This window comes from Thamnophis sirtalis, unplaced genomic scaffold, assembly GCF_051295495.1.
Source record: "Thamnophis sirtalis isolate CommonGarterSnake01/CBP01778 unplaced genomic scaffold, rThaSir2_p1.2 scaffold_14, whole genome shotgun sequence".
NCBI classification, from domain to species: Eukaryota; Metazoa; Chordata; class Lepidosauria; order Squamata; family Natricidae; genus Thamnophis; species Thamnophis sirtalis.
The window spans coordinates 9753374-9774246 of record NW_028261394.1 but is presented as its reverse complement, the minus strand read 5'-3'; the positions used below and the strand labels follow the sequence as shown (position 1 = coordinate 9774246).

At 45.1% G+C, this 20873-nt stretch overlaps 1 protein-coding gene across 1 annotated transcript in view; it reads right to left on the bottom strand.

Moving 5' to 3' along the window:
* The window catches only part of SNX29 (sorting nexin 29), a 179834-nt gene that overhangs the window by 111798 nt on the left and 47163 nt on the right, over positions 1–20873 (bottom strand). The window contains exon 15 of the mRNA XM_087728460.1: positions 2797–2903. Within this exon, the coding sequence (XP_087584586.1) occupies positions 2797–2903 (107 nt within the window). The remainder of the gene's footprint in view (positions 1–2796; positions 2904–20873) is intronic.

The following is a 20873-nucleotide window of genomic DNA, read 5'->3' as shown; positions in this document are numbered from 1 at the left end:
CATTCCAACTCTGAAATAGTTCCTCCTGCCTTCAAATGTCTTCCAGAAAAGGGAGCACTTCAAAAGACCCAATTCAGAACGTGACAAAAATGCAACAAGATTCGAAAATGTGCTACTTTCAGGTCAGATTAACTTCCAAGATATGCCAAAAGGTCCGCACGACATCCAGAAGTGTCTGGTACCTTTGGAGCTCAACTCTCTGCAGTCCCTTAACAGTATAGTAGAAGCCACGGATGGAAAAGAGCCAACCTTAGAATGAAGGAGAAATTTCCTGACAGTGAAAACAATGAATCAGTGGAACAGAAGTTGCCTCCAGAAGTTGTGGATGCTCCAACACTTTTAAAGAAGATGTTGGATAAAACATTTGCCTGAAGTGTTATAGGGTCTCCTGCTTGAGCAGAGGGTTGGACTCCAAGGTCCCTTCCAACTCTGCTATTCTGTTCCGTTCTGTTTCATTCTATTCCATTCCATTCTATTCCATTCCATTCCATTTCTTTACATTACATCCCATCCCATCCCATTCCATTCCATATATTTTCTTCTGTTCTGTTCCATTCTGTTCCTATTCTATTCTATTCTATTCCATTCCATTCCATTCCATTCCACTCCACTCCATTCCACTCCATTCCATATATTTTCTTCTTTTCTTTTCTGTTCTATTCTGTTCCATTCTCTTCCTATTCTATTCTGTTCTTTTTCTATTCTACTCTATCTTATCGTATCCTATTCTATTCCATCCCATCCCATCCCATCCCATTCCATATATTTTCTTCTGTTCTGTTCCATTCTGTTCCATTCTGTTCCATTCTGTTCCTATTCTATTCTATTCTATTCCACTCCACTCCACTCCACTCCATATATTTTCTTCTTTTCTGTTCTGTTCTGTTCTATTCTGTTCCATTCTGTTCCTATTCTATTCCATTCAGTTCCTATTCTATTCTATTCCATCATATCCCATCCCATCCCATTACATTCCATATATTCTCTTCTATTCTGTTCCATTCTGTTCCTATTCTACTCTATTCTATTCCATTCCATTCAGTTCCTATTCTATTCTATTCCATCATATCCCATCCCATCCCATTACATTCCATATATTCTTTTCTGTTCCATTCAGCTCCTACTCTATTCTATTTCTACTTCTGCCTACTCCCATTCCTCTCCACTCCATTCCAAGACCAAGAGACAAAGAAGGGGAAGGGAGGAGGAGACCTACACAATCCGGTGCATCAGTCTTTTCCTCTCTTTCCTCTTTGCCCTAAGAAACAAAGGACACCCTGGGCTCTTGCCGAGTCTCATCAGCCCCATGCCCTGGGTCACCTCAAAGATCAGCTTTGATTCAATAGGGAGCTTTAAGCCTGATGAACGTCCCAATTCAGCCACCAATAAAGCTTCATTATGAAGAGCATCTTGAATTGTAAAAGGCCGGCCAAACTCCAAAGGAAGCCAGATTCCGCTTTCTCATTCTATGGGGTCATCCTGCTGATCAGCACAGAACAATGGATTGAAATGATAGGAGTGAGGTCTGCCACTGAATTTTGGACCAAAAAAGTTTGCTAACGGTTAAACTGAAGATTCAATAATATGGGTATTATACTCCGAGTCAAGGCTGGGTAACCATCAATCAGTTCTGGTTTGAATTCCTATATAGAGGAAACAATTTGAGGTCCACCAACTCAAACAAGGTGATTCTAGGTCAGTGGTCACCAACTGGTGGTCCGTGAGAAAACTTCGGTGGTCTGCAGAAAAATTATACCAGAGGAAGGGAACAGCTAAAGAACAGGGGTCAACTTGACAGGTGGACGATGAATGGCCCCTCCCAGAGGGAATAAAAGAGGAGTGAAAGGGGAGTGGAGTTAGCAGGAGACAATTAGTTCGCTTAATTGGTTGGTGACTCTCTGAGGCCCCTTGCCAAATTTTGCAGATATCAGCCTGGCAGCTCTCCAAGCCAGATAAGGTCTGTGACTGTAAATCCTCCCTTGAAAGACATTGCTGGATGTGAATGAGCAGAATTCACAGTACATTAATAGAAGAGGTTTTTGTCGGGACAAGGAGTTTGCTTCAGGCTCTTGGGAAGCCTCACTCAGAATAGTGGTGTAAAATCTTAGGAATGTATCCCCTAGTAACTAACATAACACTTAGGGAGCTATGGGTCTAAGATTCCATAATCCTATCTACCCTGGATGGATTCACGTGGGAAAGCTACGGGGTAAGGTTTGTCTGTTGGGTGACATCACCAAATTGTGTGTAAAAACATCACCATGGCAAAATAATCCCTAATCATTAAGGTAAAGGTTCCCCTCGCATATATGTGCTAGTCGTTCCTGATCTAGGAGGCAGTGCTCATCTCTGTTTCAAAGCTGAAGAGCCAGCGCTGTCCGAAGACGTCTCCGTGGTCATGTGGCCAGCATGACTCAACGCTGAAGGAGCACGGAATGCTGTTCCCTTCCCACCAAAGGTGGTTCCTATTTTTCTACTTGCATTTTTTACCTGCTTTCGAACTGCTAGGTTGGCAGAAGCTGGGACAAGTCACGGGAGCTCACTCCGTTACGCGGCACTAGGGATTCGAACCGCCGAACTTTCTGATCGACTTAGACACTGAGCCACATGCAATAAATCCCCTCTTTTGAAAAATACTAGCAGAAACCGAAGGCACAGATCGTGCGCGTGTTTGTAAAACAAATGTTAACCTTCCGAAGAAACGGTGATTAAAGAATCGTTCAATGTTATGACACAAAGTCTGGGGGAAAACTGCAAGGAAAGAAAAACTTCCTCCCCATAAAACCTTTTTCTTACCTCAATCAGCTTCCTTTCATAAGAATTTGCACGTTCCTCATTGTTTTCCACTTGCTTTTGTTCGGGAAGAGAGATTTCACTATCTGCGTTCCAAAGATTTGGCAAGACTGGAAGCAAAATAAAACACAGGCTGCCGTCAGTAAAGAGAGATCGGTTTCACCCGATAAATCCATTCGCCGCAGATCCTTTTTACCTTTAGAAGCGCCCACCGAAATCTGTCATTCTGAGTCACGTTTCCTAGCATGATCTGCCACAGGGTGGAGGAATCCATGGTCATGCTAATGACCAGTTCCCATCAACCTCACCCAGAATCAGGCAAGAATCACAGTGGACCACAAAGTGAACGATATTGTTGTGGCCCACCGGTTGTTGCATAAAAGTGGCTTTCTGACCCAGAAAGGCCCTTTAGATCAGTCGCTTTTGCATTGTGGCTTAAAGCCGGCTTCTGATTCTAGTTTAGTGGTGGCCTGCCGGCACAGCTGGCAGCAGAGTCGGATAGTGAGGAGGTTGGAAGAGGAACATGGTCCAGTCTTGGGGGCTGAGGAAAGCTCAGACGAGGGGACTGCGTTGGAGGCAGAGAGGGAGCTAGACGGCAGTGAGGCAGAGGAACAGCTGGAACCTGTTCCCAGTGTGCGCATGCGCAGAGCTGCCAGAAGACAAGAACAACTAAGAAAGCAGGGTCGACTTGGGAGTAAAGCCGCACCTTGAAGGTGATTGGCCCCTCCCACAGGAAACAAAAGAGAAGAGAGCAGGGACGGGTTTTTTGCAGGAAATAATTTGTTCATTCGGTCGTTTCAAGAGAAGAAATTTTTGTTTGTGACTATAAGAGACTCTGTGCCAAGTTTTGCCTTGCCCTGCGTTTGGAAACTAGTTATCTGGCAGCTCTCCAAACGAGATAAGGTTCGTGTTGATAAATATTCCTCGGAAAGACTGTTTGCTAAAGCCTTCCTGACTGTGGACGAAAGGAATTCAGTCGTGTAAATAAAAGGGGTTTTCCTGGGACCCAGACTCTGCTTCTTGCTTTTTAAGGAAGCCTGGGTCAGAACATATATATATATATGTTCTGACCCAGGCTTCCTTAAAAAGCAAGAAGCAGAGTCTGGGTCCCAGGAAAACCCCTTTTATTTATATATGTATATATATAAATATATATATATCCTGGAAAAGATAACAATGGTATGTGGGAATGGCCTTGGGAAACAGGAGGGAGAGTTACAGTCTAGACAACTTATCCCTCAAAGCTATTTAGGAACACGGTTGATAGGGGAATCTGGATTTCCCCATTGATTTTTCTTATCAGAAAGTTGGGAAAGTGGATCACATGACCCTGGGAGGCTGAAGCCGTCATAAATACCAGTCTGTTTCCAAACGTCCAAATGTTGATCACTTTATCCTGGGGATGCTGCAGTAGTTGCAAATTTGAAAAAGAGACCTACGTTTCTTTGGTCGGTGGCATTAACTTTGAATGTCATGAAATGCACTGCTGTAAGTCAGTGACGTGCAGTGAGGTTTATGGCTGGTGAGGCACTGACACAGTGGTGGGTTCGAAAATTTTTTAGACTTGTGGACTTCAGCTCCCAGAATTCCACTGAGCCAGGCATGCTCAGTTCCGATTTAAAGCGACAGCATTTGTTTTTCTCCTTTGCGAAAAAGTTTCCTTCATTCTTTTTCTTCTCCCTCCCACTCCTTCCTCCCTCTTTTTAGGCTTTTAACCCTTGCTTAACTCTGCTCGAGTGATCATAAAACACCTAAAGTCAGACTAGATGAGGCACGTCATTCTCCTGCCTCCTCCTGTAGAGGGCGCTTTTTAGAGGCTTTTTTAAACAGTTAAGCAGAGTCATCCACGGTGACTGGCAGCAACTAGCTCAGCCTGACCTCAGCTCTTACCTTTTTCCTTTTACATTTTTTTTTCTTTTCATGATGACAGTGGTGAGGCTCTGCCTCCTCTGCCTCCCCTGACTGCACGTTCCTGCTGTAAGTTGAGGACTATCTGTTATTGAAATAGTGTGACTTTGGAAATCGGAGCTGACCTTCCAGAAGTCATAGAAGAATCCAAGAAGTGTCTTCAGGGGTGAGGCTGCTGGGAGTTCGCAGGGGTTCGGGAGAACCTCTAGCTAAGATTCTGTGCAGTTTGGAGAACCCCCAAATCCCGCTCCTGGCTGGCCACGCCCACCCCTCCCCAGAGTCCCCACGTGGCCCGTTTTGGATGCCGGTAAGTGCAGGGCACAGAGAAGAAGGCCTCCGGAGCCTGTAGAGGCCGTTTTTGCCCTCCCGGAGACTCAAGGAAAACCTCAGGAGCCCGGGGAACGCATAAACGCCCCTCCCCAGTCGTGGTGCAGGAGGCTGACTAGGCCGCGCCCACCCAGCAACCCAGCAGAGAACCCCTTGCTAAAAATTTTGACCCCCCCCCCCCAAGTGTCTTTCTCTTTGAGTTGAACCAAGCCAAGGGAAACAGCAGGGGTGCTAAAAAAAAATCTGTTTGCTTAACCGAGACCAACAATAACAACAACTACTACAACAAAAATCCCACCCACTCCCCTTTCCTATAGCTTAAAGCGACGAACTCAGCGGTGGCTGTGTTTACAGTATATTATGTGCTTAACCAGATTGCTGAATTAACCCATTTTCGGGGGCTTACACGGTGCATCAAATCATCCTTCAACCAAATGGCCTAGATTCACACAAAACGGTAATACACACTCACACACACACACACCAGAAAGAGAGAGAGAGCTGAGAGCTGAAGTTAAAACTAATCACATTCAGCGGGGGGGGGGCATTTTTTGGGGGGGGGATCATGATTGTGTATTATGTAAAAGCAAGCACTCTGCAGGTGCGAATGCCATTAGACAGGAAGGGTTTTGTTTTTTTTAATTCTGTTTGTGGGGGGGAAAATCCGAAAACGAAGGATGGAAAATATACCGGTTAATGGAAGATAAAATGGCAATGTTGATCCCTGAATGGCCCTGCTCGCCACTGGCAACTTTTAAACCGGCAGCTCAATATTTCAGATAAAACAGCAGCTAAGCAGCGGAGCAATGAAATTGCTTACACGTCTCTCAAAAAAATGGAACAAATTGAAGCCCCAGATAGAGAATTTCTCATCTCTCTCTCTCTCTCTCTCTCTCTCTCTCTCTCTCTCTCTCTTTTTCTCTCTCTCTCTCTCTCTCTCTCTCACACACACACACACACACACACACACACGCAAACCAGAGATAAGAAATGTCTAGAATTTTTTGTGCACATGTGTAGGCCTTTAAACCTGCTTCAATCACCTCAACTCTGAAGGTGTCAAAAATCCCCAAATCCATCATCACCTGGGAGGAAAACCAGCCAAGAGGAATGCGACTTCATGGAGAATGTCAATAATAAACTGAATGAAGATAATCCAATAATAAAAATTAAATCATCACAATCCCTCCCTCTTCCTTTCTCCCTCCCCCCCCATACTTACTTCTTTGAATATCTACGGCTAGATTTCCTTCCTTCCTTTTTTCCTTTCTTCATCCCTCCCTCCATCTCCCTCCCTTCCTCCTTACTTACTTACTTCTTTGAATATTTATAGCTAGATTTCCTTCCTTCTTTTTTCCCTCCTTCATTCCTCCTTCCATCTCCCTTCTTCCTCTCTCCTTCTTTCCACCATCTCCCTTCCTCCCTCTCTCCCTCCCTCCTTAGTTATTTACTTTTTTGAGTATCTATAGTTAGATTTCCTTCCTCCCTCCCTCCTCCGTCTTCTTCCCTCGCTCCCTCCTTACTTACTTCTTTGAATATCTATAGCTAGGATTTCCTTCCTTCATCCCTCCTTCCATCTCCCTTCCTCCTTCCCTTCCTCCTCCCTCGCTCCCTCCTTAGTTACTTACTTCTTTGAATATCTATAGCTAGATTTCCTTCCTCCCTCCCTCCTCCATCTTCTTCCCTCTCTCCTTACTTACTTCTTTGAATATCTATAGGTAGGATTTCCTTCCTTCATCCCTCCTTCCATCTCCCTTCCTCCTTCCCTTCCTCCTTCCTTTCCTCCTCCCTCCCTCCTTAGTTACTTACTTCTTTGAATATCTATAGCTAGATTTCCTTCCTCCCTCCCTCCTCCATCTTCTTCCCTCCCTCCCTACTTACTTACTTACTTTTTTGACTATCCATAGCTAGGATTTCCTTCCTTCATCCCTTCCTCCTCCCTCCCTCCCTACTTAGTTACTTACTTCTTTGAATATCTAGCTAGATCTCCTTCCTTTCTTCATCCCTCCCACTATCTCCCTCTCCTCTTTCCCTCCCTCCCTCCTCTCTCCCTTCCCTCCCTCCTTACTTCTTTGAATATCTACAGCTAGATTTCCTTCCTTCCTTCCTCCCTCCCTCCCTTCCTCCCTTTCCAAACAAAACACCCATCTACCTTTTTTTCTCTTTTAGGTATATCTATAGCTGTTTTGGACCCATTCTTGTAAACAAATACAAAGTTTGAGGGCCAAAACATTCTCTGTCAGAAGGCCAAGTACAGGTATTAAACCCGAACCAGGAAAATATATATGGATCATTCACTCTCAGGCTACCTGTGTCAGTCCTACAGGGTGAAACAGATAAGAATCAAATGCAGGTGAGCCAATTCCACTTTACTATAAGGTTACTTTGGCAGGACCTTGCAAGTTTGAAAGTACGATTCTCCCCCTGCCTCCTATGCAGCCCAAGAAACTAGGGAGGGTCCCTCCTGATCCTCTTTCCCTCCACCCATTTATGCAGCTGCGGGCTATGCTGTCTCTTATCTCCCCGTTCCCTTGGCAGCATCTTTTCACTCCGTCTCCCAAGGTCTTTTTCACCTGCCATGACAATCTGGAAGCTTCGCTTGCCTCATTGTACGTTGAAACCCAATTTAAAACTGTACTAACAAACAGAGCGAAGGCAGTGCCAAACTTAAGCAAATGTACTTAGTTTTGCAGCTGCTCGCCTGGTTCCGAGCCAAATCGCTCAGATAAAGCTGCGTGACGTTTTCAGTAGGAAGCACTGACAGTTAACATGCAATATGTAGCCATAGCAATAACAACAGGATTTAAGACTTATATACCGCTTCACAGTGCTTTTACAGCCCCTCTCTAAGTGGGTTTACAGAGTCAAGCCTATTGCCCCCAACAATCTGGGTCCTCATTTTACCAGCCACGGAAGGATGGAAGGCTGAGTCAACCTTGAGTCAGCCAATGAGAATCGAACTGCTGGCAGTCAGCAGAGTTAGCCTGCACTACTGCATTCTAACCACTGCACACCATGGAAGGAAGGAAGGAAGGAAGGAAGGAAGGAAGGAAGGAAGGAAGGAAGGAAGGAAGGAAGGGCAACAGCAATAGCATATACCGCTTCACAGGGCTTCACAGCCCTCTCTAAGCAGTTTACAGAGTCAGCCTCTTGCCACCAATAATCTGGGTCCTCATTTTACTGGCCTCGGAAGGATGAGTCAACCTTGAGCAAGTGAGAATCGAACTGCTGGCAATCAGAAGAGATAGCCTGCACTACTCCATTCTAACCACTGCGCACCATGGAAGGAAGGAAAGAAGGAAGGAAGGAAGGAAGGAAGGAAGGAAGGAAGGAAGGAAGGAAGGAAGGAAGGAAGGAAGGGAGAAAAGGAAGAGCAACACTACTATACCGCTTCATAGGGCTTTCCAACCCTCTCTAAGCGGTTTACAGAGTCAGCCTCTTGCCCCCAACAATCTGGGTCCTCATTTTACCCACCTCGGATGGAAGGCTGTCAACCTTGAGACAGTGAGAATCGAACTGATAACAGTCAGCAGAGTTAGCCTGCAATACTGCATTCTAACCACTGCGCACGAAGGAAGGAAGGAAGGAAGGAAGGAAGGAAGGAAGGAAGGAAGGAAGGAAGGAAGGAAGGAAGGGCAACACTTATATACCACTTCACAGGGCTTTCCAGCCCTCTCTAAGCGGTTTACAGAGTCAGCCTCTTGCCGCCAATAATCTAGTTCCTCATTTTACCCACCTCGGAAGGATGGAAGGCTGAGTCAACCTTGAGCCTGGTGAGATTTGCACTGCCAAATTGCAGGCAGCTGGCAGGCAGCCGGCAGTACTGCACTCTAACCACTGCACCACCGTGGCTCTTATTCTTAGATGAGGACATTTGACTCAGAATTCACTAGGTGAGAAGGCTTTCTTCTGTGACCTTTTATGCAGAGACAAACATGGTTTATGTAAGCCCAGATCAACAACCTCCTCAACGTTAGCCACCTCTTCAAAGTTTAGAAGTTTTGAATCCCACATAAACCTGAGGGGAGGTGGGAGAAAAGTTCAGCTGGAGAGGTGGGGGGGGGGGTCTCCTGAGGAAGTGAGGAAAGAACAGAAAAGAAGGACTGTTCCACAGCTTGTTTTCTAAACAGTTTGCCCCCACTGTGACAACCATGTTATGATGGGCCACCCACCTCAATGGCAGCTATTTTGAGAGAAGGCCCACAGCATGCTCTCAATATATCAAGGGCTGAGAGGTGTGGAAAGCTCTGGTGATATGTTTACGGATGCATTTAGTGGGTAGTGGGATCTCCAAACAGCATCCGGATGGAGGGGGAATGATGAAGGGGACCTGCTACATAACATAACAACGGATGTATTGTTCGACCATGGAGTTAGACGATACGTAGCCATAACAACATTCTTTCTAGAAAGCCAAGGTCATCTTTGCACTCTGCACCTGACCGGAACTGAATGGGTGGAAGCTGCCAGTGTGGCAGTGGGAGATTGGACCATATGATGGACTTATGGGTGTGGGGGCAAGATCTTGAACTTTCAAATGAGTGGGGAAAACCGGGAAGCTTTCAGATTCGGGTTTTCACAGATGTGCCAACACGTCTCTCTTAATAAATTGGAACTTTGAGAAATGCTTTGCCTCGTGCTCTGATTTAATTTTGAATACTATTTAGAACCCTGACATTAGGAACTAGTCTACCTTCTGTTGTGGCCCGCCACCTGCCAGCACAACTGGCGGCAAACTCAGATGTGGAGGAGGTTGGGGAGGAACCTGGGCCAGTTCTGGAGCCTGAAGAAGGCTCTGATGGATGCTCAGCATCGGACACAGAGATTGAGCCAGGGCCCTCAGACATTTCACAGCCCCCGGAGAGGCAGCTGCCTTTGGAGGCTGAGATGAGTGGGGAGGAAGAACAGCTGGGGCCTGTTCCAGATGCACGAATGCGCAGAACCGTTAGGAGAGGAGAACAACGGAGGACAAGGAAGCAAAGCCCACGTGGAACGTTGAACAGCCCCTTCCTGGCTGGGGAATAAATAGAAGGAAAGGGGAGTGGCTGTCATAGGAGACAACAGTTCGTATTTCAGAAGATTTCGCTCATTGTGTTTCGTGACACAAAGACTGATTGCCAGAACTTAATTTGCAGCTTTCCCTCACAGCCTTACAATTATCGCAAGGAACTTGATAAGGTCTGTTACTGCAGTTTAACTCTTTGAAGGACTGCTGCCTGGACATTTCGATGTGTGGATGCCATTCACTCACAAGAGGGAAATAAAGAGGGGTTTTTTTCGTGAAAAGGAGTCCGTCTCTTGTTTCTGCTAAGGCTGGGTCAAAACACCTTCAGTCATGGAAGCTTCCTTGAAGACTCTGGGACCAATCATTCTTTCTTGGCCCATCCTACCTTAACCAGATTGTTCCTCTTAGGCAAGGTGTGACAAGTAAAACTATTTGAAACTAAATACATACAAGCAAAGAGTGGACTCCTTGGGAAAGATTGAAGGCAAAAAGGAGAAGGGGGTAGCAGAGGAGGAGACGGTTAGATGGCTAGATATTTTAATGTTTGTTATTGTTTTAATGGCTTTTAGTGTTTGTCTATGGATATTCTCAGTCATCCAGGTCATGGTTGTTCCAAAGGTGCTTTTTCCAAGAAGCTGAAGAAGCTTCTTGGGTGAGAAGTGAAACATCTTCAAAGCAAAACCAGACAGCCCAATTGCCTCTTGAAAAGAACGGACCTTTGGGTGTGTTTAAAGATTTTTTTTTTCATATTTAACAGGGATAGAAGTAAAATGCCTGCAATTATATTCCTTTTAGAATTTTGGCCTGCCACACTTTCTCTTATTTCATTATGCTGTTTCATTAATATAGTTGATGGGAGGGGGGAATAGACAGGAGTAGGATTGTGGAATGCATTGTTTTCATTCTTTTCTAGAAGCCAAGGTCATCCTTTGTCTCCGCACTTTTACACCTGACCGGAAGCAGATGGGTGTGGATGCCAGTGTGGAAGAAGAAGATTGGACCATGTGATGGATTGTGGGTGTGGGGACAAAATCATGAACTTTTAACTGGGTGGAATTGTGATGTAATTTCCAGAATTGGGATTAACACAGATGTGCTAAGATGTCTGCTTTATTAAATTGGAACTTTAAGGATCGTTTTGCCTTGGACTCTGATTTAATTCTACATGATGCTTGGAACACTGACATAAAATATATTGGTACTAGAATTCTTATGAAGTTTGTGAATGAAGAGATATCACAACAATCCATGCTATGCTGAGACACTTCCTGCCCCCATATTAAGACCCAGAAATATGACGTCTTAAATTGTCTTTCAATAATGAAAAAAAGATGCTAGTTGCCTAATTGATTAATCACCAAATGCTTCTAATGAATTAATTACCAATCGCCTACTAGTTTTGATGGAGAAGGGCCGCTAATGAAAATCTCCGCACCGCCCGATGGGTCTAGCATTCTCAAGGACAAGGATGAGGCCAGCTGACAGATTCAAAACACATCATTCTATTGCCCATACATCTACAAGGACTTGTGACATTTTTAAAAAAAGAACCCAGGAAAAAACAGCTCTATTGACTTTCAATTCAACATCCAGGAGGATGTTTCTTTAATGGTACATGGGACCAACCTTGAAAGACAAAAGGACGAAGGCTCCCTAGGTAACATTCAGCCTGCCGCTGCATAAGAGAAAAGAGAAAGAAGCATAGAAAAGAGCTGCCTTAATTTACCAGAGAGAAAGGGTAAAAAAAGAAGGGACGCGGTGGCTCTGTGGCTAAGACACGCTCTACATGGGGCTGCCCTTGAAGAGTGTTCGAAGACTTCAGTTAGTCTAGAATGCAGCCGCGCGAGCGATTGTGGGTGCATCCAGGTACACCCACGTCACACCTATCCTCCGCGAGCTGCACTGGCTACCCATTAGTCTCCGGACCCGCTTCAAGGTGCTGGTCGTTACCAATAAAGCTCTACATGGCATCGGACCTGGGTACCTGAGAGACCGCCTCCTGCCGATTATCTCCCATAGACCGATTAGATCTCACAGGTTAGGTCTCCTCCGGATTCCATCTGCCAGCCAATGTCGGCTAGCGATTCCCCGGGGGAGAGCCTTCTCTGTTGCAGCTCCAGCCCTCTGGAATGACCTCCCCGTGGAGATCCGGACCCTTACTACCCTCCCGGCCTTCCGCAAAGCCACCAAGTCCTGGCTGCTCCAGCAGGCCGGGGGGCTTGTGAAACATCCAGCCCCAGGGAAATTGTGAATGTTGCATCTTTTTTAAAGTGCTGTCTTTGTCTATTTATCCCCTTTCCCTTGTCTATTGTGAGCCGCCCGGAGTCCTCCGGGAGTGGGCGGCATACAAGACAAATAAATAATAATAATAATAATAATAATAATAATAATAAGACGCTATGACTTAAAATGAGATTTCTAAAATAATCGAACAGCTTATCTTTCAAGCACTTTGAGTTAAAGCCGGGGTACCTAAACTTGGCAGTGGATTCCCCAGCCAGCGTGAATTGTGGGAGTTGAAGTCCTGATGTGATTTCTGGAAATTCATGGGTTCTGGGAATTCTGGGAGTTGAAGTCCGCACATCATAGAGTAGCTGGCTAGGAAGTTCTTCCAACACGTCTTAAAACCTCCAAGGTTGAGAAACACTGTCTTAATGCGATTGCGGGGTGGGGGGGGGCATTTTAAATTTTACTGCTATTTTATGAGATCAACTCCGCATTGGCGACAGGAAGGGCACATCCGGCCAATAATCGTTCAGCTCCATTCAGTTGCAAGGGCTCCACTCCACAAGGGATTATGGGATCATTAAAAAATGATGAATTATGAATTTTTTTTCACTTTTTTTTAATGGTTTGAGATTTGTAATTGTGGCAGTGGATAAGTATTGGGACACGGTAGCACAATGGCTAAGACGCTGAGCTTGTCGATCAGAAAGGTCGGCAGTTCGGCGGTTCGAATCTCTAGCGCCACGTAACGGGGTGAGCTCCCGTGACTTGTCCCAGCTTCTGCCAACCTAGCAGTTCGAAAGCATGTAAAAATGCAAGTAGAAAAATAGGAACCACCTTTGGTGGGAAAGTAACAGTGTTCCATGCACCTTCGGCGTTGAGTCATGCCGGCCACATGACCACGGAGACGTCTTCGGACAGCGCTGGCTCTTCGGCTTTGAAACGGGGATGAGCACCGCCCCCTAGAGTCGGGAACAACTAGCACCTATGTGCGAGGGAGAACCTTTACCTTTAAAAAGCGGCGGCGGGAGATTTGTATTTTCAGACTGTAGATTCCTGTCTACAGGTGAGCAACAATCGCGAAACTAAATCTTCTTGTCTCCTTGGATCTGACATTAATCTTTCCAGACTAAAACCCAATCGGTATAACTACCGTGTTTCCCATGTGGGCCCATGTTCCTCCCCAACCTCCTCACTGTCCAGATTTGGTAGCAGTGGCCCACCTGATCGCACCCCTCCATCTAGATCAGTGTTTCTCAACCTTGGCAACTTGAGGATGTCCGGACTTCAACTCCCAGAATGCCCCAGCCAGCGAATGCTGGCTGGGGCATTCTGGGAGTTGAAGTCCGGACATCTTCAAGTTGCCAAGGTTGAAAAACACTGATCTAGATGAATCGTAACGCAACCATCCCTAACAGAAACCTACCCTGAACATTATTTTTTTTTAAAAAAAGGGAATGGTATTTTTGAATCCCATGCAATATAAAACACACGCGGCTCTCCAGTTTATTTTTAGTATCTGCAGTGGCAATTTAGTCCACAGCTGGGGAAAGGCAACTAAAAAAGCATGGTGCAAAGCCACTCATTTTTAGAAAGGTTTTGCAATCCTTCTGTCGCCACCTCCTCTCTCTTTTCCCCCCCCCCTTCTATAAAATCTGACCATCCCACTCAATTTCTCTGCTTATTATGCCTTTGTTTACATATAATTCCAACACAGCGGAATGCAGCAGCCAAGGTTTTCCCCTGCCGTAATTATATGAATCACAAAAAAACGAAAAAGAAAAAAAAAACAACCAGCCAGCCAGCCAGCATCTAATGAAGGATAATTTCTCATATTATAGGCGGCTTAAAAATATCCTCTTCATGTATAATTTTTTTCTTAAAATACAAGCCAGCATAATGAAACGGTCGAACACCTGCATCACGTCCTACCTGGAGAACTTAATCAAATCCATGCAGACCCAAGGGAATAAAAATCACTTTAGTCCCCCCCAAAATTGTGGTCTATCAATTATCGGCAGGTCATGGAAAGGTTGCCAGATAATTTAGCTGTATTTTGGTTCACCCTTGTACAGCTAGCAAACATCACAGTTCAACTTCAAAAATTGGTGCTCCACTATTACTGGAGAGACACCGGTTGAGATATGAAAACTAATAACAAAAATATTAGTCAAGTTTAGTTAAAATTAGAGCATTATGTTAAAAATGAAGTGATAATGGATATAATGGATATAAAGAGCCGAGGTGGCGCAGTGGTTAAATGCAGCACTGCAGGCTACTTCAGCTGACTGCAGTTCTGAAAGTTCACCTGTTCAAATCTCACCGGCTCAGGGTTGCCTCATCCTTCCATCCTTCCGAGGTGGGTAAAATGAGGACCCGGATTGTTGTTTGGGCGATATGCTGACTCTGTAGACCGCTTAGAGAGGGCTGAAAGCCCTATGAAGTGGTATATAAGTCTAACTGCTATTGCTATAACTTCAGAAATTGGTGCTCCACTATTACTGGAGAGACACAGGTTGAGATATGAAAACTAATAACAAAATATTAGTCCAATTTAGTTAAAATTAGAGCATTATGTTAAAAATGAAGTGATAATGGATATAAAGAGCCAAGGTGGCGCAGTGGTTAAATGCAGCACTGCAGGCTACTTCAGCTGACTGCAGTTCTGCAGTTCGGCTGTTCAAATCTCACCGGCTCAGGGTTGACTCAGCCTTCCATCCTTCCGAGGTGGGTAAAATGAGGACCCGGATTGTTGTTGGGGGCGATATGCTGACTCTGTAGACCACTTAGAGAGGGCTGAAAGCCCTATGAAGCGGTATATAAGTCTAACTGCTATTGCTATTGCTATAACTTCAGAAATTGGTGCTCCACTATTACTGGAGAGACACAGGTTGAGATATGAAAACTAATAACAAAAATATTAGTCAAATTTAGTTAAAATTAGAGCATTATGTTAAAAATGAAGTGATAATGGATATAATGGATATAAAGAGCCGAGGTGACGCAGTGGTTAAATGCAGCACTGCAGGCTACTTCAGCTGACTGCAGTTCTGAAAGTTCACCTGTTCAAATCTCACCGGCTCAGGGTTGACTCAGCCTTCCATCCTTCCGAGGTGGGTAAAATGAGGACCCGGATTGTTGTTGGGGGCAATATGCCTGACTCTGTAAACCGCTTAGAGAGGGCTGAAAGCCCTATGAAGCGGTATATAAGTCTAACTGCTATTGCTATTGCTATAACTTCAGAAATTGGTGCTCCACTATTACTGGAGAGACACAGGTTGAGATATGAAAACTAATAACAAAAATATTAGTCAAGTTTAGTTAAAATTAGAGCATTATGTTAAAAATGAAGTGATAATGGATATAATGGATATAAAGAGCCGAGGTGGCGCAGTGGTTAAATGCAGCACTGCAGACTACTTCAGCTGACTGCAGTTCTGCAGTTCAGCTGTTCAAATCTCACCGGCTCAGGGTTGACTCAGCCTTCCATCCTTCCGAGGTGGGTAAAATGAGGACCCGGATTGTTGTTGGGGGCGATATGCTGACTCTGTAAACCGCTTAGAGAGGGCTGAAAGCCCTATGAAGCGGTATATAAGTCTAACTGCTATTGCTATTGCTATAACTTCAGAAATTGGTGCTCCACTATTACTGGAGAGACACAGGTTGAGATATGAAAACTAATAACAAAGTATTAGTCAAATTTAGTTAAAATTAGAGCATTATTTAAAAAATGAAGTGATAATGGATATAGTTAGATAAATAATGGATGATGATAACAATGTAGACATATGTATTGGTTTGATAAGAAATTTGGTATAAATTCTAAATGGTGATCATGAAAGGAAGTTTAGAAACTCTTGTTATGTATAAAAGCTTATAATATTAAAAAAAAAGAGAAGGGAGTAAGTCAAATTTAGTTAAACTAAGACCAAAAAATAAAAAAATAAAAATGAAATGATGATGGATGTTGTTAAATAAATGATTGGTAATGATAATAATGTAATATTTGTATTGACATGATAAAAGGGAAATTGAATATAAACTATAAACAGTGATTAAGGAGGTCCAGAAAACAGCCGTGTGTTTTAAATTACAAAAAAAATGAGGCCCGTGGTTAATTACTGCACTTCACTTGCCCCCCCCGAAAAAAGTGGGAGTTTTTTTTTAAAAAAATGCAATTTAAGAGTTAAATAATCTGCTTTTAATCGCTTCTCTTTCAATTTTTAAATGGTCACTGGAGGAAAGGGGGGGGGGGGAAACACCACATAAAAATCCCAACTGTGCTGGGGATTTATTTCCACATTCTGTCAAAAATCACTGACCTCAATTAACAGCAATTGGGCTGAAAGGAGCTCAGATATCACATCTGACTGTCCTAAATTTAGAGAAATTGAGTCATGCTTAAATCCCATTACAGAGAAAGCGAGCACACGGCCCATTCATTCCAATGGAAGGTAAAAGTGTACAACTAACCATCGTGGGACTTTTTATATCTTCCCGGGCCGTATTTCAGGGGAAAAAACCCCATTCAGAAAACGAAAAAGACTGTAAATTAATATGTTGAATTATATTCTCAGCATTCGCACCGTCTTCTTAGATTTTCCAAGTGGCTGCTGTTCAGCCATCACTCGAACCAACATTTGGGATGAGGACTCTATAAAGGTATAGGTTGCCCTCGCACATATGTGCTAGTCGTTCATGACTCTGGCGGGGGGTGGGTGCTCATCTCCGTTTCAAAGCCGAAGAGCCAGCGCTATCCGAAGATGTCTCCGTGGTCATGTAGCCGGCATGACTCAACACCGAAGGCGCACAGAACACTGTTCCCTTCCCACCAAAGGTGGTCCCTATTTTTCCACTTGCATTTTTACATGCTTTCGAACTGGTAGGTTGGCAGAAGCTGGGACAAGTCACGGGAGCTCACTCCGTTACGCGGCGCTAGGGATTTCGAACGGCTGCCGATCTTTCTGATCGAAAAGCTCAGTGTCTTAGCCACTGACCCAAAGCGTCCCATGATGTTATTGTACAATGATGTACAATGACAATAAAGGCTATATTATGTGCCATGGATTGGCCTAAGCACAGATTGGCCTAAGACCGTGATGGCAAACCTATGGCACACATGCCACAGGTGGTATGCAAAGCCGTATAGGCCAGCACATCGGCCAGCTGATTTTCAGCCTTCTGGAGCACCGGGGGAGGCCATTTTCCCCCTCCCCAGATTCCGGAGGCTTTCCTGGAGCCTGGGGGAAGGCGAAAATGCTTCCCCACCCACCCCCTGGAGGAAATACCAAGCTCAGCTTGGAGGCGAGCAGTGTGGCACACGTGGGGGGGGGGGTTTGTGCGCGCATGCATGGGGGCTTTGCGTTATGGGCGCATGCTTGCATTTTTGACACCCAACAACAAAAAGGTTAACCAGCACTGACCTAAGAGAACCCCAAGCACATCACCTAATATTAAACCAGAACCAAACTTTTGCATAAATCCCTGTGAATCTCTGTTTTCCGGTTTGCAAAAATCCAAATTTAAACTTTCAAAAGAGGATTTTTTTTTGTTTCCCCCCATAATGGAGAGTTGGGGTAAGAAGGAAAGTTTCGTTTTGTAAGTACATTTGGCAAAACAAAGACACCAACCAGCTTGGAATACATATTTAGTTAATCCTTGCATGGAGGGGACGGGGGACGGGGGGGGAGAATGACACAGTAATACTTTTAAGAAGCAAGGCGGGTCTATATTGATTTTCACTGTTTCCCAAACAGAAATTAAGTCTTTTAATTCCTGCAGGAGCTCAGCAGAGTCTCTGACTGGAAGACTCCAGCTGTGAATGCCAATAGAAAATTGTTTCTATAGCTTAAGCACTGGAAGAGAAATAAAAGGATTTTTTTAAACTGCTTGTCAAAGGATTAAATTTCCTCCAACGAGAAAATGAGTTATTAAACTAATTTCATATTAGTTTTTAAACAAGCGTACTTCCTCCTTTCAGTCACCTAGTTATTCGGTGCCACTTTAATTTATTTCTAAATGAAAATAAACTTGGAGGAGGAGGAGAAGGGGGAAAAAAACCCTGGTTTTATTGGGCTATAAGGATAATTAAATGTTTGAAACGAGGGGGGGGGAAGTGATCCTATGTATTTGCTGAATTTGCTAAAAGGGGATTCACCGTTGTTTCTGCTATTCCCAACCCCTCACAAAATGCTTTTTCCTTATTCAGCAATAAAGAAGGTTCATTGTGGGATGTACATGCTCCATCATGGGAGATTTTCAAGAAGAGACCGGAGAGCCATTTCTCCAGAATTGTATAGGGCTGTGAAAATGGCCCAGGAAACGGCTTGAAAATGGTCTAAAAATGCACTGGAAAATGGCCTGAAATTGCCCCCCAAAACAGCCTGAAAATGGCCCAAAAATAGCTTGAAAACAGCTCAGGAAATGGCCTGAAAATGGCGTAAACTCGCACGGAAAATGGCCTGATAATGCCCACCCAAAATGCCCCTCAAACAGCATGAAAACAGTCCAGAAAAACAGCCTGAAAACGGCCCAGGAAACAGCATGAAAATGGCCTCAAACAGCCAAAAAACAGGCATGTGCAGCGGCCAGCTGGTCTTCAGCGCTCCAGCGTGCACTCATGCAAGCACATGCGCGCGCATTCCGTTTGGGCACTCGGTGGTATAGGGTGTCCTGCTCAAGCAGAGGGCTGGACTAGAAGACCACCAAGGTCCCTTCCAGCCTCCTGCCTAGTCTACGCTCTGTGAATAAACGGTATCAGCAGAAACTGACGCTTTTGAACACTGGCGTTGGAAAGAACTCTCTAGGATATCCTGGACAGCTAAGAATAAAATAATCGGATGGTCCATTCGCAAAGCATTCCTGGCCTGCTCTCGAGTTGCCATAGGCAGAAGGTGGGGGTGAACTGACGGAGCAGCACAGCAGCCACAACCGGAAGCACATTCCACGCCCACCTTTCTCAAGGCTGTCTCCCAGGTCACCCACAGCAGCCAGGGGCGTGATTTCTACAGCCTGTGAAAGTGCTTGGTTGGAGAATGTGATTTGCGACACAACCTGGGAGGAGTTTGGGGGGGGGGAAACAGGGTCATAGTTGGGCCTTAAATGACGTGGGGTCAGAGCTGGCTTCACTCGGGTACGTGCTGACATGTTGCTCCTAATAAAATAACTGGATTTCTTTTGAAATGTGGCTCCTGGCTCATGAGTTGAATTAATCGGGGCATCCATCGGAACCCTGACATCCAACGAATCAACCGGGAGATTTCATGAGACACAAATAACGAAGCTCAAATTATCCACGCATTGGATGCAGAATAATGAGACCCAACTCCCTTGAATACAGTAGCCTATAATGATGGGAAAGGTGGAAAGAAAAAGAAAGCCAGAACAACCAGCCACAAGGTGGATGGACTCAATTACATCCGTGATGAATGGATGAGTTGGAAGATCCCCAAAGACCAGGTTGGCCACGGATCCACTTAAAAAAAAAATCAACTTATGTGGTTGCTGTTGTGGCCCAGCAGGAGCCGTTGGAGCTGCCACCCAACTCCGACAGCAAGGGGCCCTATGAGTAGGCTCTGGAGGATGTGGAGGACCCTGGACAAGGTTCCGACTCCGAGCAGGGCATAAAGAGGCTGGTTGGCCACCAGGAGGCACCTGAGCCTTGGACCAGTGGGGAGGAGACAAGGGAGTGTGATCCGGACGTCAGCAGTGAGTTGTTCCTGGATGCCCAGCACCGGAGAACTAATAGGCATCAGGAACAATTATGCAGTTACAGGAGGTAATTGCACTCAGCTGGTGGTCATTAGGCTCCTCTCCAGACTATAAAAGGAATGCTTGTGCACGCCCCTTTTGCAGAAGTCAATGCAGGAACTAATGTTGGAGAACAGAATTGTGAGCTTGGCAGGCTGGATTGCTGCCAAGGCTTATCTGTGCCGGTTTGCTGCCAAGGACCTGTCTGTCTGTTAATAAATTCCGTAAAGTATCTTTGGCTCGGAGTGCGTTGGTGTGGGACGAGGGGGGTCAGAACAGGTTGCTAAGAGTCAACGTCGACTTCATGGGACGTAATCAACCCAATACTCCCCTCCCCCCACCTCCCGAAGTATACAATATCATCAAGAGAGTAAGAGAACGGAAATGGAAACAGGCTGGTCAGATAGCGAGAAGAACCGATGGCAGTTGAACCAACGAAGTCCCAGAATGGATCCCACTTGGTCAAAAGCGTCCAACGAAAGAAACCCAAAACAAGATGGATCGACCACATCAGCAAGTATGGTGGGCCCAATTGGCAAAAGAAAGCTCAGGACTGTATTGGTTGGAAATGTCTATGGAGAATCTCCATCACCCAGGTCATGGTTGTCCCCAAGGTGCTTTTTCAAGAGGAAACTGGATTTTCTGGATGTCCTTTCATCCCCCACCATCCAGTCAGAGCTGAAGAAGCTTCTTGAGTGAGAAGTGAAACATTCTCAAGAAAAAAAATCAGAAAGTCCAGTTTCCTCTTGAAAAAGCACCTTGGGGACATGGTGGTTGGAAACATGCAGGAGAGGCCTTCATCCTGCAATGGATAGACAGAAGAAGGGAGGAGGAGGAGGAGGAGGAGGAGGAGGAGGAGGAGGAG